General features: G+C 41.0%; 1 protein-coding gene across 3 annotated transcripts in view; it reads right to left on the bottom strand.

Moving 5' to 3' along the window:
- Nucleotides 1–26,326, bottom strand: part of MDH1B (malate dehydrogenase 1B) — a 29,376-nt gene extending 3,050 nt beyond the window's left edge. Inside the window, exons 1-8 of one of the 3 annotated variants that reach the window (XM_075608527.1) lie at nucleotides 26,220–26,326; nucleotides 13,468–13,580; nucleotides 11,502–11,636; nucleotides 9,190–9,332; nucleotides 8,399–8,898; nucleotides 7,862–8,003; nucleotides 5,834–5,985; nucleotides 4,452–4,591 (exon numbers count right to left, since the gene is read on the bottom strand). In XM_075608527.1, the coding sequence (XP_075464642.1) occupies nucleotides 4,452–4,591; nucleotides 5,834–5,985; nucleotides 7,862–8,003; nucleotides 8,399–8,898; nucleotides 9,190–9,332; nucleotides 11,502–11,636; nucleotides 13,468–13,580; nucleotides 26,220–26,241 (1,347 nt within the window). In that variant the 5' untranslated portion in view covers nucleotides 26,242–26,326. Of the gene's footprint in view, nucleotides 1–4,451; nucleotides 4,592–5,833; nucleotides 5,986–7,861; nucleotides 8,004–8,398; nucleotides 8,899–9,189; nucleotides 9,333–11,501; nucleotides 11,637–13,467; nucleotides 13,581–26,164 lie in introns of all 3 variants that reach the window. The other 2 variants (XM_075608531.1, XM_075608530.1) reach the window with 2 other exon arrangements.
- Nucleotides 26,327–26,703: the final 377 nt, after the last annotated feature.

The raw sequence follows: 26,703 nt of genomic DNA, 5'->3' as shown, positions 1-26,703 counted from the left end.
AAAATGATAACAGTTAAGTATATAAATCAGGTATATATTAGTACTGTCTGTTGAATTGATCCCAGCACAATGGACCATAAGCAGGTGGATACATGCAGGGGAATCAATATACCAGTGACAACAATGTTTGCATAAAAGGTGTAGAAACAACACGTACATGGATCAAAGTAATTGCCTTGTTATGTTATTGCTGAAACATAAATAGGAAAAATTGAATTACTATGTGACAATAATACGATTAAAGGGTGTATTGATCTATCAGTTAATATAAACCCTGATCAAAATAATCATTTTAATAAGATTGGTGTCCAAAAATAATTACAAAGTCTCCAGCAAAAAGATTAAGTTCCTAATGTATGTTGTACATGGTTATAATCTATAGCAGGGTCGTTCACACTGCCCCCTGGGCCGGTGGTATGTGTAAGACATTGGTAAATAACTTTGGCCCAAGGCTGCATTTAATTTCTACCGGGGTCTCTATGTAGTCAGAGGTGTAAGATGTCTCATTATGGCTTTCATTTCTAGTTTTTTGTATTGTAATATTAAAGTTATCACCCTCAATATCTCATCTCCATTCTAAATTATACCAAGGCCTTTCGACTGAAGAAGGTTTTGTATCACAAGGGGTGTTTGAAATCCTCTGAATAGTACGGGTTTCCCACCAGCCTGTAAAATAAGAGCAAGATACAGGCATACCCCGTTTTACGTACACCCGCTTTACGTACACTCGCAAGTACGTACATTTATTTTTAGTTACACCATACCCCTGTGTACGTACGCATGCTTCGCGAGTACGGACACCAGGGGGCGGCGTGCGTGCATGCGCACCTCCAATACAGCAACCTCCTTCATTGTGGTCCCTAACTGAGCGTGAGTGCAGGTAAGGGAGAACGAGGCCAGATGGCAGGGGGAACGGGGAGATCGGGCGCGCAATCAATCAGCAGCTATAGCAGTGATTCCGCCCGCACTGCAGCTCCTGGCTCTTCTCTCCTCCGCTCTCCTCCCTCCTCCCATCACCCTCCTCCCTCCTGCTCCCTCCTCCCCCTCCCTCCTCCTCAGAGCTCGCTCTAGCCTGCTGCTGCTGCTGTAGAACGGAACTTTGCATGTGAGTTACGGGCTACGGGGGAGGAGGAGGTGCTCTTCTACTGCATTCTGTGCTTGTGTGTGTCTGTGTGTGTGTGTGTGTGTGTGTCTGTGTGTCTCTCAGTGTGTGTGTGTGTGTCTCTCAGTGTGTGTGTGTCTCTCAGTGTGTGTGTGTGTGTGTGTGTGTGTGTGTGTGTGTGAGTGTGTGTGAGTGTGTGTGTGTGTGACTGAGTGTGTGCGTGACTGAGTGTGTATGTGTGCGTGACTGACTGAGTGTGCATGACTGAGTGTGTATGTGTGCGTGACTGACTGAGTGTGCGTGACTGAGTGTGTGCGTGTGCGTGACTGACTGGCTGTGTGTGCGTGACTGACTGAGTGTGCGTGCGTGACTGACTGTGTATGCGTGACTGACTGAGTGAGTGTGTGTGCGTGCGTGACTGAGTGAGAGTGCGTGAGAGATTGTGTGACTGAGGGAGTGCGTGCGTGCGTGACTGAGGGAGTGCGTGTAAGCCAAGCTGATCAAGGACCTGAGTAAAACCGTGCGTATAGTGCCAGCGATTCCGGCCAAAAACAAACACATTGCCGCCACGTGCGCTTATAGTAAGCGCGACAGCGGCAATGCGACGGAGCGGATTTTGGAGGCCGGGAATATTTGATTTTTCAAGGGTGTCACCTCACGTGACAGCCCCTGAACAAATCAAATGTCCGGGAGCCTGCGACGCCGCGGCAAAGCGAAATATAACTTTCGCTAGCGGGGATGGGTGACGTCGCCGGTCGCGGGCACTATACGCGCGGCCTAAGGAAGCACAGTATTGTAAAACACTGTACTGTACAGTATTGTACTGTGTTGTTTTCACCAAAGACACAAATCAAAGTCCCAAAAATATATCAGTCAGTCAAATAAATGCACCTCACCTTCATGCCCTTTCAGTAAAAATACTGTACAGTAGAAGATATGCCCTCTCCTTCATCCTTCCTACATATTTTTAAAATAATTTTCCATTCATCCATGTTGTATCTGTCAGCACTTATAAGAAAAATCAGCTGACATTAAAGATTTTATTTTAATAAAGCCTACTGTATTTATTTTGGTTACAAATGCATTATTTACATCAGTTATGCACGTATATGATGTTTGCAGTACAGTACATGCATTGTAAAGTGGAAAAAAGGTAGTGCTTCACTTTAAGTACATTTTCGCTTTACATACGTGCTCCAGTCCCATTGCGTATGTTAAAGCGGGGTATGCCTGTAATGTATTTTGTTCCTAAACATGAGCCCTGTTACTTAGTGACACTAGCAGACCTCAGAGAACCTTATCTGAAAAAAATTAGGATGACATTTTGTTTCTGATAAGATCCTTTGTAATTTGCATGGAAAGCGCTCTGTGCTGACTGGAGAAGAGCAGAAAACGTGATAAATAGTTGCAATAGGAACACTCTCCTCACATTTAAATAAAACATCAAAAAAAATAAATGCATTTAAGGTTGGTAATCTGCTTTAAAGGTCATCACATTGAGCTAATTTTCATAGGTCATATTGGCAGAAACTGCATCTTTAAGGAAGGCAATCTACATTAGTAAAGTTTGTAAACGTTGCTTTATTTTGCAAACTAACAGGAGTTACACATGTAAAACGCAAAACCTTCAGTTATGTAGATCAGCTGGTGGATTGACTACATAAGACTTAAAAAAAATAGATCTGATAATCATATCATTCTTCTATTGGGTGCATATATACAAGGACGTACATAATGGTATTGTGTATATTAAATTGCGTAAGTAATCTCAATAAGATCTCCATAAGAGGAATTGTGGCCAATCTTGAAAGGTCTGCCTCCCCATATAAATTACATGCCACTATTACAGAGAATGTCCCTCTAACTCAGTGATTCCCAACCTTTTCTGTTTGGTGGAACCCTTGAAGTATTTCAAAAATCTCAGGGAACCCCTACCTGGCTGACACATATTGGGTTCATTTCACACCTCATGAGCCCCTTCTATTTCTCCCCTCTAACCATGTATTTATCTCCACTCCGTCCCACTCACTCTCCCCCCTCACATGTATTTCTCCCCTGCGTCTCACTCTTACTCCCTCTTTTCCTCACTCACTCCCTCCCCCCTCTCTCCACTCACTCGCCCCTACCGTCAATTACCCCACTCTCACTCAATCCCCCCCAGAAAATACATACCAAAAAAAACCACCCCCCTAAATACATATAACCCCACTCCGCAATACATAATAAAAATACCCGCCTCCGCCAATACATATTAAAAATGCCCCTGCCAATACATATTAAAATGGCCCCCACCACCTCAATACATTTTAAAAAGACCCCCACTGCCCCAATACATTTTAAAAAGACCCCCATTGCCTCAATACATTTTAAAATGACCCCATCCCCCCCCCCACCCCCAATAAATATTCATAAAATCAAGCCGCACATGTAAAATCATCATCATATCTCCCCCAGCCCCCCATATCATCATCAAACCTCTCCCAGCACCCCTCATCATAATCATCCTCATATATCCACCCCCCTGCATCTCACATCACCCCCCCCCCCCCGTCACGGGCTGCACAGTGAGTGCGGGTAGGCAGAACCCCTGGGACGGCTCCAAGGAACCCCAGGGTTCCTCGAAACCCTGGTTGGGAATCACTGCTCTAATTTTAAGTTATGTTGTAATGTCACCTAGAGAAGATGTCGACCTGCAGTACTACCAGCCGGACTCAAAGGCTGCAAGCTCAGAACCCAAACCCATCACACCATATATATTTGTGTCAAAAGGAGTGCTACTGGGATTGTGACCTAACAAAAGACAAAAAGCTCCAATGCTACATAAATAGCAGGTCTTATTGTGCACCTGTGAATGACCATGTCTCCTTCCATTAGAGAGGTTAAGAAAGCATTTGCCTGTAGTGTTAGGACTTGTAAAAAGGGGATACCTAGGCATGTTACAGTCTTAAAAATACTTTGGACAAAGAATTTGACTAAATGTCCTTGTTATAAGAAGACATATATGTATTTAACTATATAATTTGTCATATTGGCTGTATTATATGGGCTTTTTGTCTTTTGTTGAATCCATAGGATAACTAGGTTATAATCCAGTCCTTGTTTTCTAATCTAACACCAATTCATCGTGTTTTACTATAGTCCAACATTTCCTTATAAAGGGTAGACATAAATAACCAGAACTAGCCCACAATCTCCTTATAGAAACTCTGTATTGGTGGAAGGAAGAGGAAAAATTGATTGTGCAATAATGGTTGATAAATATACAGATCTCAGTCTCTGTTTAACTACTCCTGAATTTAGTCAAAGTTAAGAAATTGGTGTTTTCATTGCGATTCCAACCCCATATTACCTTGATCAGCTCGTTGGCTGCCAGCGTTAGCTTCTCCTCAGCTTCTTCTGGAATGGTGGTCTTATTATAGACCTGCCATTTCCCATTCTGAAACTGTACCGGCAGGGAGTAAACAATACCTTCTGGGAGTTTGAACTGGCCTGAGGGAAGCAAAACAACAGAATGTAAAACCAAAAAATTAGTATCTTCCTTCATTTCTTACATGGACAAAACTTGGCGGAGTTCATCACTTTTTACATTTTCTTTGACTGGTCAGAGTTTCTAACCTGACAATAAATACAATATTTGGTTCAAAGTGGTCTCGGCTGACCTGTCTATGTGAGTGGTCACTTTCACAACTGTAAAAGCACATTTCCACTATGATTCCTAATACCCTAATCCAGAGGTGTCCATCTCCAGTACTCAAGGGCCACCAACAGGTCAGGTTTAAAGGATATCCCTGCTTCAGCAAAGGTGGCACAATCAGAGGCTCAGTCATTGACTGAGCCACCTGTGCTGAAGCAGGGATATCCTTAAAACATGACCTGTTGGTGGCCCTTGAATACTGAAGATGGCCACTCCTGCCCTAATCCTATCACTACCTTTTGTTACATACTAACAGTTTCCGTACACAATTTATCACACAATGATCATCAGTGATTTCAATATAACGATATGAGAGTTTTCCTTGGATTCGTTGCTATTGATGTGTAATGCTCAGAGATATAGGTATTCAATTTGCATTATGATGTGTATCAGTGATTGACTATACAAATATCTGCATAACCCTAAGGTCGGTCAACTCAGAACTGGGGGTTAATTTATGTGAAGAATATTAGACAAAGCAAAAATAATACCTAAAAATAATTACAAATGTTTCTCACTTACATTGTGCTGTAGATGGAATTTTGCAGATAAATCAGACAGTGTCCCAAGGAATTAGCCATGATTTACTAAACTACGATAAGGCGTATTGAAGCTTGATCCCGCCTAAAATGGAATACACTTTGTCGGAGCTTAGTGAATCTCATTGTAACAATGTAATTACTGATATCTGAGACAGAGGGACATACTATAAAAAGTAAACACCCAAAGTCACAAGGAAATGGCACTGGGATTCACACCAGGATTTTCCACCCACATTAACACTAGTGTTATTAACACTAGATCACTCCCCTGTATAATAATATGCGAGTCAATTGGCTTGTCCTTGAATGACTCCTATTACTCCAGATAACCAATACCATAATCCCTTCATGACACAGACAGAGGCAAATCAGAGCAATGACTACATTTCAATCAGTCAATGAAGCAGCCAGTGTTACTGCTTGATGCACGTCAGCAGGCCATTCTGTAAAACTACAAAGTTGCCACTTTTGTCCCATTTCTGTCTTTATATTTACCTTCGCTGATCACGCCCAATGAAACAATCTCTTCAGTGGTTGAATCTTCTTGCCAACAGGACAACACTTTGGCTACACAATGAGCAGCTGACATGCCTGAGCGATGCTGCCACCGTCCACTCCACTCTGTCAGATCTTTTTTCACCCAGTTACTACCAGCACAAATTAGATGCACATTAGAAAATATCTTTATTGAGCAGAGCTCACTAGTAAAGGCATTACAAGTGAAACTAAAAAGTGAAGTTTTCACAACTCAGCTGTAAAATACACTTTATTGTTTTGTGATTTTTTTTACCAAGCCTTTTCATCTACTACACTGACGCTTATTTTTAAGCTGTATCCCCCCAATGATTTTTTGCATGTATTTGTATTTTTTGGACCACTTTCAAAATGAATACTGCTTTCTATAAACGACATAGGCCTAGCTCCACTAAACTCAGTTGTCACTTAATGTGACGTTAACCTAAGTGTAACACTGTATCCCCAAAGGACAATAACATAACATTAAGTCATGATGTAGCATAGCGTTACCTATAATGGTCATTAGTGATAATCAGATACAAATGAAGTGTTAACATATCATGTCCTAGCCACTAAATTCCATTAAAGTTCATGTGAGGATTTAACGTCTCGTTATTTCAGTCATAGCTAAACTTAGCGTTACTCCCATCCAGACCCTGAAGTAGGTCTTTTGCCGTGTCTGGGTTGGTATAAGGCCACAGGTAAACCATGCAATATTTACTAATGTTACTTTCCTCTCCTCTCTCTCTCTATTCCAGCAAAAGGCCTATTTTGGGGTCAGGATCAGAGTACTGCCAAGACGTACTTAACATCTCGAAACAGTTTTGGTTTTGGAACTTAACGCAACATTATTCTGTAATAACGTGACGTTGAGCCTATGCTAATGACATTTAGTTTGGACATTGGTTTTGTATATAATTAGCATTGTGGATACCTTAACTCAGGAAACATAACGTTCTATCTTTATTTAGGTGACGTTATATTAACTGAGGTGAGTGGATCCAGTCTATAATAGGGATAGGGGTAAAGCCTTTGTGATTAAAGGTTTGGCTTATGCTTAATGCTAAGCGCTAGAAAGAAAAACAGAAGATTCAATATTTCCCAAAACATTAGTGCAACTGCACCCTAAAGCAGCATACCCACCCCCCCCCCAGAAGTCTATATGAGTTTACCCAATATAATATTAGTATCTTGCCCCTTGAGCATGTACTGAGGTTTTTTTTATGTGAAACATCATCAATTTCTTAAACTTTCCAACACTTTTAAAAACTTTTACAGTAAGTGAAAATGCAAAACAAATGATCTGTCCAGCCTACTGCTTTCAATGGCGAGCTTTGCTTGGCAGCAAATTAACACGTGGTGACATTTTAGCATTCGCAAACTTTTCACAAATGAGGGACCCAAATGGAAAACTAATTGTGAAGAACAACATGTCAATAATTAAGTTGTTATTATTGTTAAGAAGTTTCTTGAACAAAGGAAGTTTAACAGAAAGTCAATATTATATTCTATACAATATTTATGTTTTCAGTCGTTTTATTAATTTTTATACTCATCACAAATATATGATAAAGCGCTGGAAGCGCCAGATCTAAAGATGTCGTCAAACTTCGCCGATCAATAGACAGAGAACGAATTGACCGGCAGCTATGCAGTTCTTTAGGTAAGTAGAGATTGCCCACATGAAACTATTGAAGTAAAAAAAATAAAAAACAACAAAAAAACAACAACAAAAACGGGAGCTTGAACTGCAGCTTTAAGGGAACTATCACATACTCTTCTGGTCTGTGGGAATGGGCCAGAAGGGGCTCACCACCATTGCTCATTTGTATAGATTGATTATCTCTCTGAGTGCTACCTATATCCTATACTTTTTACAATTATGCATTGCTTTACATAAAGTAGAACAGAAAGCATAGACTACATAGCCCAATACAACAGCTTCACTGAATGGTTTGGTACAATGCAACATTCAACCTCTCTCACATTACAAAAAAGCTTGCGTACCTGTCATATATGACATTCAGCAATGAACGTGAGAAGTGTGGAGGCCCCCACACTGCACTGTCGTAGTTGTAGATCTTTGCTTGGTGCAGATCTAGGTGCTTAATTCCACTGATGTTGCCCCAGACAATTACATCCTTTACCTCTGTACGAACGATGAGACAAAGAGAATTGCCTATTAATTCTCAATTGAGCAACATTCATCAGGTCTCATGACGAAACACATATGTAGAGAGCCAATGCTATACACCACGGGGTGATTGTATCTACAAATCAGAAAATGACATTCTTATGGTCATAGTTTGTAAGATGTTATTTATTATTTTGATAATCTGTATCTAGCAGTAGTTTTAGGATAGAAATACAGGTTTCAGAAACACAAAACAAAGAGGCAATAGGTAACAATGGCCAGAAGACGTAAAGGGAGACATTGGTTCTATGGTCACTATTCCTCTCCGGCCCAATATAGCTATTAAGATTAATATGTATTTATACATATACACATTACACTTTAATTGCATATTTATTTTTAATACTCACCTGCTGCCTTTACATTTAGCTTCGTTGCTATCTGTGCTTTAGCTTCGAATTCCAGCTGTGTGGGCAAAGCCACCACATTGTGCTGGTCAATGGATGGTGCATGGCTCATGATCACAAGTGCTTTGAGGTTCACATAGCTACTTCCTGCCACAACTACTTTCACCCCCTTGTTTGCATTCTGATCAATGAGGGTTCCATACTGTATGTATTGGTCAGGGAACTCCTTAATGTAAGTTTCAGGCGATTTATCATTCATAGGAAAGGCATCATCAAGCACAATAACAAAGTCAGCCTGGAGAAATGTATCATCAGACAAAGTGTGCATTGTGATTTTCCGGAGAAGTGGAAATGCCAAGTCTTCAGCCTCCATTACTAGAGCCTGGAGAGTATCCTTGCAGTGGCTGCTGTCCAACAGATGCAACCAAATTTCTTTGCTCAGCCCAAAGATTTCCCCATTAGCCAACATTGGAATAAGACTGTAGCATGTTGGTGCTGAAGCACTAGAAAAAAATGGAAATATATGCGGAACTATCATTATGATATTCTACTATGATATGTACAAAATTAACAGGCAAACTCACTTCTCGAAGTTCAAATACAAATTGATCAAAAGCAATGTACTCCAAATGGAATCTAGAAACCACCACCATGGGAAAGTGCTCTTACGCTGAATGCAAGTTACAGTAATAACGACTGATACAATCATAATGTGTAATATTGTATGTGGCAGAATTCAAACATACATAATATTTCAATGGAAAATACTTTTCAAATATGTTTTCCATTCCTACCTAGTGACCCAGACATGCATAGGGTTAAAAAGGCTTTGAAGTTCTTCCTCCTCTTTCTGGACCTCAATGCAAGTCTTAATGTTCTCCACAGCAATGTCCTTCATGAGACCAGTCATCATGTCCAAAGTGAAATTATAATATTGCTACAACAAATAACACAATGTTTGGATTTACACACCTTCTATATGCACAACAGGGAATGTTAGAAAATCACTGAAGGAAAATGGAAAACCAAATCTAAGTACCCCATGCAACATCAATATTGTAAATATTTGGGTATGTGCACAAAGAGAACGGGGGAAATAAGTATATTATGCAAAACCTCTCACAGTACATACTATCCAAAATCACCATGAAATAATAGTTGCAAGCAGAACAAATCATATATATATAATTTTTTTTACAAAAAAGAAAATATCAAAAACCTATATATCATGGGCTTGCCTTCTGGATTGTATCTTGTTCTATTAGAACCATTGTCTCATTATTATACTTATATAATTTGTTATTCCAACTCTGTTTTTATATTTCGATTTCTAATATATACTGTTCTTATCATTTGTCCTATTTATGTAAAGAGCAGCATTTGCTGTTCTTTTATTGTGCTTCGTTGGTGTGCAGAGGTTACCGAAAGGGTTGATAGAATTGCGGTTAGCGTTGCCATGGTAATAATAAATTACTATTAATAATCTATTAATACACGTTTACCATAAGAGCAATTTGCTACTTATATGTGGCACCTGTGAAGCCACCTATCCGAGAATACCCTTGAGGAAGTAGGAGGAGCCCCATGAAATGTGTAGGGTGAGCAACTGAGGCAGGCTTGGTTGAGCGGTTCGTCGACGGAGCTGTAATGTCCCCTGATGACAAGGACGCCAAGCAGTAACCCATGCGGCAAGAGGAAGCATCCATCTATTACAGAATCCAGAATGACCGTGCTCATCTATTACAGAATCCATTTCCAAGTGACTATAGGACCACTATCTGAGCAGAAACACTTCCTTGGCACCATACCTCCCCCTAATCTACTAACTATTTCCTGTGTGTTAAATCTGTGCCATTACCTATGAACTTACTAACATATTTGTTTATGGCAACTTCATTACTATTTATTATTCAATATTACACAAGTACCACTTTTTATTTGTTGACGTGATTTTACCCCTAAATTATATCTATATAGATATATATATATCTATATATAATCAAAAACGAATAGACGATACCGTTCTGTGGCTAACGAAATATAGATATATCTATATTTATATATAGATATATATCTATATATAAGAAATACGTTACCATCCAAGGACTGATAAAGTAGATACAGCGCACAGTCAATAAGTTGCAAAAGAGATTAGTTTGAACAGCATAAACATCACAGACAACCAACGTTTCGACCCCGCAGAGGGGTCTTTATCAAGGGGATGTGTATACAGTGCTACCAACAAGAGAATGTTTATATAACCAAAGAAATGTGTGCAACCACGGGACGCTTAATATTGCCGGCTGGGGACTATTGTAACGTGACTACTTTAAGGGAGAATATATTCCAAGATGGCCGCCCGCTATCTACTAGTGCATTTTTACAGGACGGCAGCATTTATTAGTATTCAAACTTTACCAACTATTCGGACACTGCCAGCAGCAGTGCGCATACGCAAGGACAGTTGCCATGATTCCCAGGGACGCGGATTTCGATCGGCTGGGAGCAGTCAGCTGATTCTGACACACGGGACCTATTGTATACCGGTGAGGAACTCTCCAAGATGGCCACCCGCCTGTGATTAGGAGACCTCATTTGATACACATGATACACACACACAGATTTCTTTGGTTGTCTTCATTATCTTGATTGTTTGTGGGGTGGGGTCACTGGGGATTAGGTATATAAACATTCACTTGTTGGTAGCACTGTATACACACCCCCTTGATAAAGACCACTCTGCGGGGTCGAAACATTGGTTGTCTGTGATGTTTATGGTGTTCAAGCGAATATAATCTTTTTTTGCAACTTATCTACTGTTGCTGTCTCTACTTTATCAGTCCTCGGATGGTAACGTATTTCTTACTTATGTTTAAGGGACAGGCACCAGGCCATTTTACCATATATAATAGGAGTGCTGGCTCAACAAGATGAAGGGGAAAATACATGGTACAGACACAATTGGAAGATTAGACTCTTATGGGAATGCAGGAATTGACTGTGGATCAGATATTAAAGATTTGTTTATACTATGCTTACATTTAGGTCATATATACATTTTTAGAATAATATTAGCAGATGATTTCTGTGTTTTGGGTTGCTTTACCTGAGCATGCTCCATGAAATCATTGAATCCCCCGAGAAGTAGTCCCTTCCCTCCCCTATCCAACAGCTCCCTCCATATTATAGGGGAACGCTTGTGCTTCCATCCATTCTTCTCACATAACTCCATTAGCCATTGCTACAAAAAGAGCAAAAAAAATCTCAGTCTAGGTAAAAAAAATGGTGCCAATTTTCTTCCATTTATCCCACTTCGGAGGTAAGTGAGGGAAAAATAAAGTATAATTTTATGTTCAAGAGCCCTAATAAAAATGACAAGTATAGATGTGAGAAACAAGATTACTCAAATTTTGGCCATTAACGGCTGGGAAAAATTATATGAAACCACCAAAAACTGTGAATATCTTACTTAAAAACCAACTTGATTTACACATGGCTATTAATAAGCTACGTAACTAAGAACGGAGTACTATTCCATACAACCTAATGCCTAAAGTTTATCCCCTGCATGGATTAGAAATCCAATGCTCTAAAAAATCATTAAAAGAACTTCAACAGGCAACTATATATTTTATAGCACATAAAAATACCACTTGTGAGCACATACCTGCCTTTCCCCAATATCTCTTAGCAAACAGTGCTTCCACTGCAGCCAGGGATTCTGGGTAACGACATGCAAATGAGCACTCACAATGTGTCACTTTTTGCTTCTTATCCAGTTTAACAGGGACCCCTATAAGCTTATGCCTGCCACATTACACAGGTTTTCAGCACAGCCTGGGTTAAAGACGTGTATAGCCAGTAAAACTACAGTACTCACAGACAGCATATAATATTCAGGAGACCAACATAACAATTCTTCATAGATTAAATTATGGTGTATGGGGCTTTGAAACCTTTGTTCTTCGAGTATATTTCAAGATTTGCATGACTATTTAGTCAGAATTATTTTACTGGGTGATTTTTGGCCCAGTAGATTCGGCTCGGGGCTGTGAGGTTCCTGGGGTCACGGCAGTCTGGTCTCCTCTTCTCTCAGGTTCTGACGTGGCTTGGCGGATTATTCTCTCTGGCTCTCGACCCCGGCTTCCTCCTGACTACGCGGTCTCTCACGCCCCTCGATCACAGCGAGCATCTCGACTATCCGGACCTCTCTTCTCCCTGACCTTGGCAAACGGCAACTACCACATCTCTTCTATACCCGGTACCGGCACGTATAACGCAGGTAACCTCCTGGCCTGGCAACACCAGAATACCACACTCTGGACACGCTCCTTCTGCTGCGGGTGCGTGCACACATACGTCCCACCTCAGTACAAGGGACGGGTCTGGTCTGCGGGCAGCACCGGCGTAACAGGGGGTTCACTAAATGGCTGTCAGTGCAGCAGAAGAGGACCAAAGATGCAAAGTTCTGTGTGGAAAATCATCTGACCAGACAGGCACTAGATACAATTTTTGCACTGCTAGAGAGAGGGCAGGGCTCAAAAAGAGGTGTGCCAGAGTCTGTTTTGGAAGAGGAAGGGGATGTGACTTTGTAAATGATTGCTATAGAAACAACAAAAACTTTTTACATTATAATACATTAACATTTAATTTAGAGTTGTTTTAAAAAAAATGCTACAAGTATTTTCTCATAGTACAGAACTGATTATTAAAAAAAACATGTAGGATATTGCTTGGTCTGCAGCTTTAAAGCCGCAATCCTCTTCAGTTTAACTAATATAATGTTAGTATCTTGCCAAGTGAGCATACTATGCTCTTAAAAAAAAAAAAAAGTAGTGTTAAAAATCATGATTTTCTTAAACTCTAGTTAGACTGCACTGGGCTTTGGGGAGCATCAGATTAAAAATACGGTTGGAAAGAGCAAGAATAGATGTTAAAGTAAGGGGAAAATAAAATCCAAAAATTGCAATCAACGCGGACTGGTGCATTAACAACAAAAGCATAGGGGACTTTTAGCATAAAGGTTAACACAGATAATGCAGGACTTGTGACTGATCTTTAAAGACATGTACCTCCCAGTCATCAGGATTTTGGGTAATCTTGTGCACTCTGAAGTGAGGAAGATTTTTCTGTAGATAATCAGCAAGAAGTTCTGCTTTGGCATAATACAGGCAGTCTGCCCTTCCTGCCAGGGGGGGAATAAATAGGTTTTAGGTTTCAATACAAATATTGAGACACTGCATTAATTTTCAAGGGATGCATACATGCATACATACATACATACAGAGTGTGGAGGGTTTTTGTTCCTTTTTTTACCCACCATAAACTTAATTAAGTATATATATTACATGTGAGCTCCTTCACATGTCTTAGACAGGTCTGCAACCATGCTTTTTTCCATTATCACCTAGCATACAGTGCTTCCACTGCATCAAGGGATTCTGGGAAATGACATGCAAATGAGCACACAGTGCCACCTTTTGTCTCATGTTCATATTACATGGAAACCCCTTAAGCCAATGCATGCTGCTTTAAACACAGCTTTTAAATATAGCCTGGGATTAGATGTAAAGCCAATAAACACACACACACACACACACACACACACACACACACATATAAATAGTGCAGAATAAATGAGTTCTTCAGTATTAGGTGATACTTTTTTATTGGACTAACAATTTATGTCATAGGACAAGCTTTCGAGAGTTATCCTCTTCTTCAGGTCAAGCAATACTGATATACAAAGGATTCAATGGCTAAAACAGTGTAGAGAGGAAAAAAACCCAGATATTTACTGTAGATAAGGTAGGGTGTTTGTGTGTGTGAGATAACTTTCTCTCCCCCCCCCCCCCCCAGCATCCCTTCCCCTCCCCACCTTTCTTTCACACTGTCCCCTGGCTTCAAACACTTTTAACACCCTACCTTATCTACAGTAAATATCTGTTGTTTTTTTTCCCCCTCTCTCTACACTGTTTTAGCCATTGAATCCTTTGTATATCAGTATTGCTTGACCTGAAGAAGAGAGGATAACTCTCGAAAGCTTGTCCAATAAAAAAGGTATCACCTAATACTGAAGAACTCATTTATTCTGCACTATCGCAACTGGACTAACACGGCTATTTTCTGATATAGATCTAGATCTAGATCTAGATATAGATATATATACCATAATACTGAGTTAAGTTATGGTGAGTAAAAAAAGTGACAAAAACCCTCCACAGGAAAGCAAATATGCAAATACAACTGTATGCTCATCTGCATGTCTTAGGCAGGTCTGCAACCATATATATATATATATATATATATCTTACTATATATTTGTGAAAGCGTCATATGTTTCTATGTCTGTATGTGTCTCCCTGTGTCCCTAACTATGTCCCTAGCGGCAATCCCATTGGACCTTGGGCCAGGCCAATGAGATTGCTCCCTTGGCCCGCCCGCCCCCGCACACCTCTCATTGGCCTGAGGCGGAGTGACGGGCCAACACACACACCCCCCCCCTGCCCTTTGCCCTCCCCACCCTTCTACGCCCCTTGGCCCCCCCCCCACCCCATGCCCCCTGCCCTTCCACGCCGGGTATATCAGCTAGTGTGTGTGTGTGTGTGTGTGTGTGTGTGTGTGTGTGTGTGTGTGTGTGTGTGTATGTATATATATATATATATATATATATATATATATATATATATATATATATATATATATATATATATATATATATATATAAAAAAGTAGTCCGGAAAAAACGAGACAGCACACAGTCCAGTAGTTTCAATGAAGTTGTATTCAAAGTAACATGGCACCACCTCCAGGAGGTGGTGCCATGTTACTTTGAATACAACTTCATTGAAACTACTGGACTGTGTGCTGTCTCGTTTTTTCCGGACTCCAATCTGGTAAAATCTACTTTTTACATGTGCATATGGGGCTAGCATCAGCATCTTATTTATGTTTACAGTGTGCCAACTGAGATGATTTTTTCATATATATATATATATATATATATATATATATATATACACACACACACACACACATATACATAAGCTAAGAGAAAGAACGGACCCCGCATCCACAAGATAAATTAGAGTAACTAAATACCGACTTCAAATAAATACTTAGTAATAAGTCAGTGGTGCTATAAGGGCCAAATTATGTGGTATGAGAAAAGAAAAAACAAAGCCCCACTCCCAGTTGAAGGCATCTGGCCGAAACGCGTAGGAGTGGGTGCTGTAGACAGGATCCCCTGGTCTGTCCCCCCTTAGGGACACGTAATTATGTTTTGAGCTTTTGCTCCTTGCTTCCTCTATTAATATTTTGTGTGTTTGATGTCTAGGTGATTTGTGATTTAGAGTATGCAGTTTTTTGGAAGTGTGCCTTTCCAAGTTCTACATTAACTGTTCTTATTATGTACTGATACTCCAATTCTAGAGATTATTTCATAGATCTCATAGGAATGAGCATTTGATGATATGATATGATTTGATTACTTGGACACTGCCACTTCCTTTTCATCTTAGCCCTTTTTCTGCAGTATATTACTTCACCTTGTCTGATACACTCAACTGTACATACCTTTCAGACTTGAGACGTCTTGTCCATTTTTGAATTGATTGTTAGAGGATTAATGTCAAGATTTACATACAGGGGATCTATGCCTTGTTTTAATTATTCTTTGCTTTTAGACTCTTTGTTTTGTGACAGTTTATTCAATAAAAAATTGTATTTGTATATTGAATTGGTATACTAGAGTGCTATTATTTGGGGCTTTCTTTTTTCTTTTCTCATACCACACATATACATAAGTTAGTAGGTCCTTTCATTCTGCTGGATATAGATCCAATGTGGTCTTTCTCCCTCCTCATAGAGGTAAATGAGAATTGTAATCCTAATAGAGGTATATTAGTATTTTATCTGGTAGTGTTAGGACTTGCGAATGGGTGTCTGCCTTGTCGAGGCTCGCAAGCTTGCAACACTTTGGCCAAAGGGTTAAACTAAATGACCCTTTTTCAAGAGAATATATAAGTATTTTACTATGTATTTCTGTCATGTTGGATGTAGCATTGGGCTTCTCTGTCGTCTGTTGTATACATATGCCACGCTCAATAGCACTCCATTTTTACACTTAAATACATACATATATTTTGTGGGGGCTCGGGGTTCCCAAAAAGAGCTTGCTGGGGTTTTGTGTTCTGTTGATGAATTGCGGCTCACAATATAATAGAGAGTATACAACCTGATTGAACTAATCACACCATGCTGCTGCACGCTAGACTTAGTCCGTAGCCTTCAACACCTGGCGTCAACGGAATGACGTCATAGAAGCCCGACGCACGTTTCGTGTCTACGTGACACTTTGTCAAGGTAAGTAGCATGGTGTGATTATTTCAATCAGGTGATAATGGTGGAAGGCAGGGTTGCAGACCTGCCTAAGGCCGGTTCTACACTGCGTGCACGCGCGGCAGTTTTAGTTGGCTGAGATTAGTCAGCTTTTCTATAATGGTGCCGCACGCACGGCAGTGAGTGTGGAACCGGCCGACAGAGGAGAGGATGAAGAAAAGAGAGAATTTGTGCTGCTACCGCCGCTGAAATGTATGTGTGTATGTATGTATGTATGTATGTGTGTATGTATGTGTGTATGTATAATGTTATTAAAAAAATTATTACAAGTATTTATTTATTTCAAAACGTATTTAAACACACACACACACACTCAGGGCTGCCAACAGAAATCATGGGGCCCAGGACAAATGAAAGGAGAAGCCCCCCCCCCCCCATTACGCACCTACCGCAGGGAAAAAAATGAATGCGCAACTTTTACTTAACTTTTCTTGTTAATAAAAAAACATTACAATGCAATCTGTTTATTTTAATATTTTCAACAAAAGACAAAGATACCCAATACTACATCCTATGTGACAAAAGACCTGGGGGGGTGGGGTTCAGTATGGGACTGGGGTGTTCCCTACCTGTCTTCTGGGTTAGGGGGGATTCTGACATCTCCTGTGTGAACGGCACATTGCGGATCGGGTAGACAGATTGTTGTGGGGAAAAGAGAGAAAATTTGCGCCAGAAAATTTAGCCTACTATTTGATGTGTAGCTTCAGTCCTTTCCACAAAATGGTTCCGCTGCCTGAGTCTTTCAGAGGTGATTCACCAACCTCTGTATGAGTATGGGTAGAAATAGGGGTGAAAATGTCCTCGGGCGCGTCACTCTGTTTGCGGCTCCACGACGTTAAATACGTGCAAAGTAGAAGAGAAAGGGGAGGGCCACAGTAAGAAAACAGCACAAAATTATGCACACTTCTTCATTAGGATAGGGAGAGGGGAAGGGAGGGGTGGGAGGAGAAGACAAGGGAAGAGAGATGTTGAATCAAACTTTTTAGTTGGAGACACACTCACATCAAATTTCTGGTGTCTTGAGCTGATGTCTCCTCCTCTATATATGGTTTGGTGGGTTGTAGGTGAGGAAATGCCCTCTAGTGTCTTCCTTGACAAAAAATAAAAGGGAGAAGAAAAAAAATAGTGCAATACAATTTAATTAACAGTGGGTGAATGAGATTTAAAACTTACAAGCGACCGATATATTTAGGCATAGGAAGGAGATGCCGCCAGACTCCACAACGTATCCCTCTCTGGGTTGGGGTATTTCGTCTCGGCTGATCCCTGCTGGCAAAGGTTCTTTCCGTCTGTATGCTGGGGTGTATGCGGCTGTAGCGTGGATAATCAATGCTCGTGCACAGGCTATGTTCTCCTCCAGCCGTCTATCCCCTCTGCAGAGACAGTCTTCAGCTTCCTAACTCCGTTGCGCATGCGCAGATGGCGGGACGCTGGGCCAGATACAGGGAAAACACAAACTCCTCACTAAGGTGGCTTGGAGTAACCAAAAAACATCATTGCAGAGGGGACAGGCGACTGGAGGAGAACATAGCCTGTGCACGGGCATTGATTATCCACGCTACAGCCGCATACACCCCAGCATACAGACGGAAAGAACCTTTGCCAGCAGGGATCAGCCGAGACGAAATACCCCAACCCAGAGAGGGATACATTGTGGAGTCTGGCGGCATCTCCTTCCAATGCCTAAATATATCGGTCGCTTGTAAGTTTTAAATCTCATTCACCCACTGTTAATTAAATTGTATTGTACTATTTTTTTTCTTCTCCCTTTTATTTTTTGTCAAGGAAGACACTAGAGGGCATTTCCTCACCTACAACCCACCTAACCATATATAGAGGAGGAGACATCAGCTCAAGACACCAGAAATTTGATGTGAGTGTGTCTCCAACCAAAAAGTTTGATTCAACATCTCTCTTCCCTTGTCTTCTCCTCCCACCCCTCCCTTCCCCTCTCCCTATCCTAATGAAGAAGTGTGCATAATTTTGTGCTGTTTTCTTACTGTGGCCCTCCCCTTTCTCTTCTACTTTGCACGTATTTAACGTCGTGGAGCCGCAAACAGAGTGACGCGCCCGAGGACATTTTCACCCAGATTGTTGGGGGGGGCTGGGATTGACCCGGCGGTCTTGGTACATGTTGGCACCAATGACAAAGTTAGAGAAAGATGGAGGGTCCTAAAAAATGATTGCAGGGATCTAGGCCAAAAGCTTAAGGCAAGGACCTCAAAGGTAGTATTTTCTGAAATACTACCAGTGCCATGCGCTACCGCAGGGAGACGGTCAGAGATCAGGGAGGTTAATGCATGGCTAAGAAAGTGGTGTAGGAAGGAGGGGTTTGGGTTTTTAGAGCACTGGGACTCCTTTTCTGAGAGGTGCCATCTATATTCTAGGGACGGATTGCACCTCAATGAAGAGGGATCTTCTGTGCTAGGGGGGAGAATGCTAAAAAGGTTGGAGGAGATTTTAAACTAGGATGGAGGGGGGAGGGGAATGAAACAGATAATGAACTAAATGGAATAGATGAGGATACAAGGTGGTATGGAGGTAGAATGGGGGCAAGTGCAAGTTTGACAAGCAGTGAGATACCCATAGTAAATACAGATAATACTAGAAAACTTCTAAAGACTAACCCATAGTAAATACAGATAATACTAGAAAACTTCTAAAGACTAAACCAAGTGGGAGCAGAAAGGAAGGAGCAGATAAGATAATAGTACAGGCTGAAAAAAAACTTAAATGCATGCTTGCTAATGCAAGAATCCTGACAGATAAAATGGGGGACCTTGAATTAATAGCTACAAGGGAGCAGTATGATATCATAGGCATTACTGAAACATGGTGGGATGAAACTCATGACTGGACAGTTAAATTAAAGGGGTATTCTCTTTTTCGGAAGGATCGAACAAATAGAAGGGGAGGTGGAGTATGTCTATATGTTAAACCAGATCTAAAACCTATTATAAGGGATGATGTCTATGAAGGGAATGATGAAAATGTAGAGACCTTGTGGATAGAAATTAGCAGTGGAGGTAAAAGTATAACGAAAATGTTTGTGGGAATATGCTATAAACCACCAAATATCTGTGAGATTGAGGAAGCTAAAATACATTTACAAATGGAGAAGGCATCAAAACTGGGTCATGTTTGCATAATGGGGGATTTTAATTATCCAGACATAGACTGGGGCAATGAGATTAGCGTTACAACAAAAGGAAACAGGTTTTTGGGGGTGCTTAAAGATAATTATATGATCCAAATTATTGAGGAATCAACCAGGAGAGGGGCAGTTCTGGATTTGGTCATATCAAACAATGTAGAAGTAATAACAAATATTCAAGTCCTGGAACATTTGGGTAACAGTGATCATAACATGGTCTCATTTGAAATAAATTATCAAAAAACAGATTACTTGGGTTCAACAAAGACTTTAAACTTTAGAAAGGCAGATTTGAATAAACTGAGGTCTAATCTAGTAGTAATACAATGGGATGATGTTTTTGCAGGGAAAAATGTAGAAGATAAATGGGCAGTCTTTAAAACATTGTTAGAAAAGCACACTTATCAGTGTATACCCTTGGGTAATAAGTATAAAAGAAATAAGTCAAAACCAATGTGGCTAAATAAACAGGTAGGGGAGGAAATGGACAAGAAGAGGAAGGCGTTTAGATTCTTTAAGTCAGAAGGGACAGAGACATCGTATCAGAATTATAAGGAATGTAACAAAAATTGCAAAAGGGCAATTAAATTAGCAAAAATGGATAATGAAAAAAGGATTGCAATAGAAAGTAAGGTCAACCCTAAAAAGTTATTTAAGTACCTTAATAACAACAAAATGAGAAAAGAACATATAGGACCCTTTCGGTGTGAGATGGGTAGGCAGATTATTGGAGATAAGGACAAAGCAGAGGTATTAAACAAATTATTTGCCTCTGTGTTTACCAGGGAAGAATCAAGTTCAATAGTAGCGCCACAGGAGGAAGCCACAACCTCCATATTAATGACCAATTGGTTAACTGAGGAAGAAGTTCATAAGCGACTTGAAAAAATTAAAGTAAATAAGGCACCTGGCCCCGATGGCATACATCCAAGAGTTCTCAAGGAGTTAAGCTCAGTAATAGCAAAAGCATTATATTTAATATTCAAGGACTCCATTTCCACAGGCTCAGTATCACAAGATTGGCGTAAAGCAGATGTGGTGCCTATATTTAAAAAGGGAGATAGATCACACCCGGGGAATTACAGACCTGTAAGCCTGACTTCAATAGTAGGGAAATTACTTGAAGGTTTAATACGGGATAATATTCAGAAATACCTAATGGAAAACAAAATTATTAGTAATAGTCAGCATGGATTTATGAAGGATAGATCTTGCCAAACTAACCTTATTTGTTTCTTTGAGGAAGTAAGTAGGAATTTAGACCAGGGTAATGCAGTTGATGTGGTCTACGTAGATTTTGCAAAGGCTTTTGATACGGTTTCACACAAGAGGTTGGTGTACAAAATAAAGAAAATTGGACTCAGTAATGATATATGCACCTGGATTGAAAACTGGTTAAAGGACAGACAACAGAGGGTTGTCATAAATGGAACTTTTTCAGGTTGGGCTAAAGTCGTGAGTGGAGTACCTCAAGGATCGGTACTGGGACCCCTGCTTTTTAACTTGTTTATTAATGACCTTGAGGTTGGGATCGAGAGCAGAGTCTCCATCTTTGCTGATGATACTAAATTGTGTAAGGTAATAGACTCAGAGCAGGATGTAATTTCTCTTCACAAGGACTTGGAGAGACTGGAAACGTGGGCAGGTAAATGGCAAATGAGGATTAATACAGATAAATGTAAGGTTATGCATTTGGGATGCAAGAAAAAAAAAGGCAACTTACAAATTAAATGGAGATATATTGGGGGAATCCTTGATGGAGAAGGATTTAGGAGTGCTTGTAGACAGCAGGCTTAGCAATAGTGCCCAATGTCATGCAGTAGCTGCAAAGGCAAACAAGATCTTATCTTGCATCAAACGGGCAATGGATGGAAGGGAAGTAAACATAATTATGCCCCTTTACAAAGCATTAGTAAGACCACACCTTGAATATGGAGTACAATTTTGGGCACCAATCCTAAGAAAACTAGAGTGCAACTGGAACTAGAGAGAGTGCAGAGAAGAGCCACCAAATTAATAAAGGGGATGGACATTCTAACTTATAAGGAGAGGCTAGCTAAATTAGATTTATTTACATTAGAAAAGAGACGTCTAAGAGGGGATATGATAACTATATACAAATATATTCAGGGACAATACAAGGAGCTTTCAAAAGAACTATTCATCCCACGGGCAGTACAAAGGACTCGGGCCATCCCTTAAGGTTGGAGGAAAGGAAATTTCACCAGCAACAAAGGAAAGAGTTCTTCACAGTAAGGGCAGTTAAAATGTGGAAGTCATTACCCATGGAGACTGTGATGGCAGATACAATAGATTTGTTCAAAAAAAGGTTGGACATCTTTTTAGATGGGAAAGGTATACAGGGATATACCAAATAAGTATACATGGGAAGGATGTTGATCCAGGGATTAATCCGATTGCCAATTCTTGGAGTCAGGAAGGAATTAATTTTTCCCCTTAATGGGGTTTTTTGTTTGCCTTCCTCTGGATCGATAAGTAAGTATAGATATAGAATAAAGTATCTGTTGTCTAAATTTAGCATAGGTTGAACTTGATGGACGTACGTCTTTTTTCAACCTCATCTACTATGTAACTATGTAACTATGTAAGCTTGAGAGTCAGATCTGGAAGAAAGCAGTATAGGTTATTTTGGTTTAGGTATAGGGCAGTTAAGACAAGACAGAGAGAGTGTGGGTGAAAGACAGAGAGAGAGTAAGTGTGGGAGGTGGGTGGGTGACGGGGTGGGTGACTGACTCTTGTATTGTATTGTATGTCTTTATTTATATAGCGCCATAAATGTACATAGCGCTTCACAGTAGTAATACATATCATATAAATAACAAATAATATAAATAACAGATCATGGGAATAAGTGCTTCGGGCCATACTGTAAAAGTAACATTAAGGAAGGAGTCCCTGCTCCGAGGAGCTTACAATCTAATTGGTAGGTAGGGAGAACGTATAGAGACAGTAGGAGGGAATACTAGTAAGTGCGTCTGCAGGGGGCCAAGCTTTATGTGTCATGTGTCCATGATTATCCAGTGCTACTCAAATGCTTCTTTAAGCAGATGTGTCTTAAGGGGAGTCTTAAAGGTGGATAGCGAGGGGGCTAGTCGGGTATTGAGGGGAAGGGCATTCCAGAGGTGAGGGGCAGAAAGTGAGAAAGGTTTAAGGTGGGAGAGAGCTTTAGATACAAAGGGGGTAGAAAGAAGACATCCTTGAGAAGAACGCAAGAGTCGGGATGGTGCATAGCGAGAAATTAGGGCTGAGATGTAAGGAGGGGCAGAAGAATGTAAAGCTTTAAAAGTGAGCAGGAGAATTGAGTGGGTGGGTGATTGGATGGGTGACTGACTGACTCTTGGGTGGGTGACTGACTGACACTTGGGTGATTGACTGACAAGTGGGTGGGTGACTATGACTGATTATGGGTTGGTGTCTGTATTCATTCACAGACACACACACACACTCACTCTGACTCTCTCCCTCTCAGAGTATCAATCGGAGCAGGGGGGCAAGGGGGAAGCAAGAGAGGCATGGAGCGGTAGTTACCTTAATTGCTCTATGCAGGAAGAGGCGGGCCTCGCTTTGCAAGCTCGGATAGAGATTGCTGCGGGCCCAAAAAAAATCCTGGCAGCGTGCCAACACACGCCAGCCAATCAGGAGAGGGGGGAGTTTTTTCCCCCCTTCTCTTTGCAGAGAAGCGCGCGCTGCCTGGAGCATCGCGAGGGCGCTAAATCCTGTCACCCCGTGGTGACCGGGCGACAGGCTTTATCGTGGGGCATGGCCGCGCAACACCCTCGGTACCCCGCTGTTGGCAGCCCTGCATACAGTATCCCACTTGCTCACAGCATACACACAAAAAGCGTGCAGCACGTGCACGCACCACACTATAGAACGGCCCTAAGACATGTGAATGTGCTCACAAGTGATCTTTTTATTTGCTATATATATATATATATATATATATATATATATATATATATATATATATATATATATATATATATATATGAGAAAAAGAGAAAAGAAGCGCCCGATCCTTGTGTAAAATCAGATGAACAATATTTAATATATTATGGACAAGACAAATGCACACTTACAATTTGTCTGATAAAATCAAGCATATTATGGGACCTGCCCATGCGCCAACTGAGGACTCCTCGATCTCTTCTTTGTGTGTTAGTATCCGCAATGGCTCCAGATGGAATAGTGCTGTCCGCCGCTATCTCCAGGGAAGTAGTCCTTAGTGTTTGGGAGCGCTCAGACTCCGCGTGCGGCCGCAATTGCCCTTTCTTGTTACACTTTGAAACCGGAAAGATCTTCAGACGCGTCCTTGCGTCCTCACGCTGGTGCTAGGAACTGCCCGGCCACCGTAGATTCACTGCCAGATATCCCTACGCGTTTCTTCCGACTGCGGATTTCATCAGGGGATCTTTTCTCTTTTTCTCTGATAGGTGCTGTGGGAGTTCGGTGAGCCCAAGAAGAAGCAGCCTGGACTTTTTGCAAATCTACTCATCATGGACTTATGAGGACTTCAGTATTTTTATTGTTTTTATGGGCTCATATTTGTGTATTGATTTTTTCACATTGCCCACTATATGAGTCATTTTTCAATTTTTTTACTGTTTAGTTAAGTCTCAGTGACACACTAGAGTCATTTTTACCTTTTTTGGTAATATCTCTATTTTATTTTTATTTTTATGTTATGCACATTTCTTTTTGCTTTTATGTTTTCATTTAGATAGTGAATTTTTTGTTATTCATGTCAGAATACATCTAGTATTATTCACACACATTGTCTTTGGGCTTGTCCGCCTGGTGCAATCATTTGCCACATCTGACAGAGCTGCAGCAATTTAGGTGTAGTGTGTGAAGGGCGCTGTCTATATTTTCTGTTATATATATATATATATATATATATATATATATATATATTACACTATAGGCTGTCGTACGCTCTTCTTTTCCCTTTCATTCTATATATTTCTAAAGATAAGAAACCTTCTGTTTTGAAGAAGCAGCAGACACCGAGACCTTTGAATTAGATCAGGCGTGCCCAACTCGTACAGTGAGCAGGGCCGAACTGCTCCAAGGAAAAAAAATTTGGGCCGCACGGGTTAAATCATCATCATCATCATCTCTCCTCCAGCACCTCTCCATCATCATCATCATCATCCTCATCTCCCCCAGAACCCCTCACTATCAACCTTTATGATACTCCCCATCTATCTCTCATACCCCCATCTCTCCCCCTCACCCACACAGTACCACCCTCCACATCAAAAACACAATACCCCCTCCACATCCCCCCAGCCCATTCCATGTCAGCAGCCCCCCGCCCCCCCCCCCCAAGTCAGCATCCCATGTCAGCATCCCCCCATGTCTCTCTTCCCTCAATATAACACTCTCTCCCCCTCCCCTAAATCACACCCTCTCCCCCTCCTCTCAATGACACTCTCCCCCTCCCCTCAATATGACACACTCTCCCCCTCCACTCAATATGACACTCTCTCGACCTCCCCGCAATATGACACTCTCGAGACCTCCCCGCAATATGACACTCTCCCCCTCCCCTCAATATGACACTCTCTCCCCCTCCCCTAAATCACACCCTCTCCCCCTCCTCTCAATATGACACTCTCCCCCTCCCCTCAATATGACACACTCTCCCCCTCCTCAATATGGCACTCTCTCCCCCTCCTCTCAATATGACACTCTTTCTCCCTCCCCTCAATATGACACTCTCTCTCCCTCCCCTCAATATGATACTCTATGATAGGGGGGGGCGGTGGAGGAGGGGGGGCGGTGGAGGAGGGGGGGGATGAATCGCCACCATTTTTTTAAACTTTAAAAAAAAAAATGTTTTTAATTAATTAATTCACTGGCGCCCGGCCACACAGAGAGGCCAGGCGGGCCGTATGTTGTGCAGCCCTGAATTAGATATTTAAACCTAGATGCAATTTGCTATAAGGCTGTTATTATTATTAATTTCAGTATACTTGTTGTTTTCTATACACTTATATGGATTACTCTTAGTCCCTACATTTATTCCCCCCCCCCAATTGTTTCACTTTACCCCCACATTTTTCATACCATGTGGTGTGCAACTTTCCCCTTCACATTGATTTACACACGTTCGTACATACATACAACATTATTTAAAATAACATATCTGATATTCCGTACAAGTTCTGGACACTAACCAGACCCAGTACCTGCATGCTGTGGGGTCAGACAGTACCAGAGTGAATATTTTGCGTTCCACGTTACCTGCCAGCACGAACTTCGCCATGTCTGCCCCACCACTGCAGGAAGCAGGCGCCGGGCTGTTGTCAAGGTAACGAGACGCCGAAGCGTGAGGCGGAGGAGGGCGGGGCACTTACGTCATCTCGCACGTGGTCTGTAGAGATCATGGACCGAGGACAGCGCAAGAAGCCACGTGGTTTGATGGCATGAAATACTAATTTACAGTTGTTTACAAGGTGCATCCACATCCAGTGCTGGTTCCTTATTGATGTAGTCGTGTGTTATAGTGCAGACATAGCTGTACTCTTTAAATTGTTCAAGTATTATTTTAAGTGTATTTTTAAATCTACATAAATACATTTCACCAGCACAGATTTGGGAGTTGTTTATTAAAGTCTACCTAATGCAAAATAGTAAAACGCTTTTTTTTAAAATTGCATTTAATATGATGTTGTTTTCATTTACAAATTACGTTTTTGTTCTGTTAATGATACCTAACCCTCTGTAC

Source organism: Ascaphus truei, chromosome 7 (assembly GCF_040206685.1).
Source record: "Ascaphus truei isolate aAscTru1 chromosome 7, aAscTru1.hap1, whole genome shotgun sequence".
Lineage (NCBI taxonomy): Eukaryota > Metazoa > Chordata > Amphibia > Anura > Ascaphidae > Ascaphus > Ascaphus truei.
The sequence above is the reverse complement of the archived record's forward strand: the minus strand, read 5'-3'. Positions and strand labels throughout refer to the sequence as shown.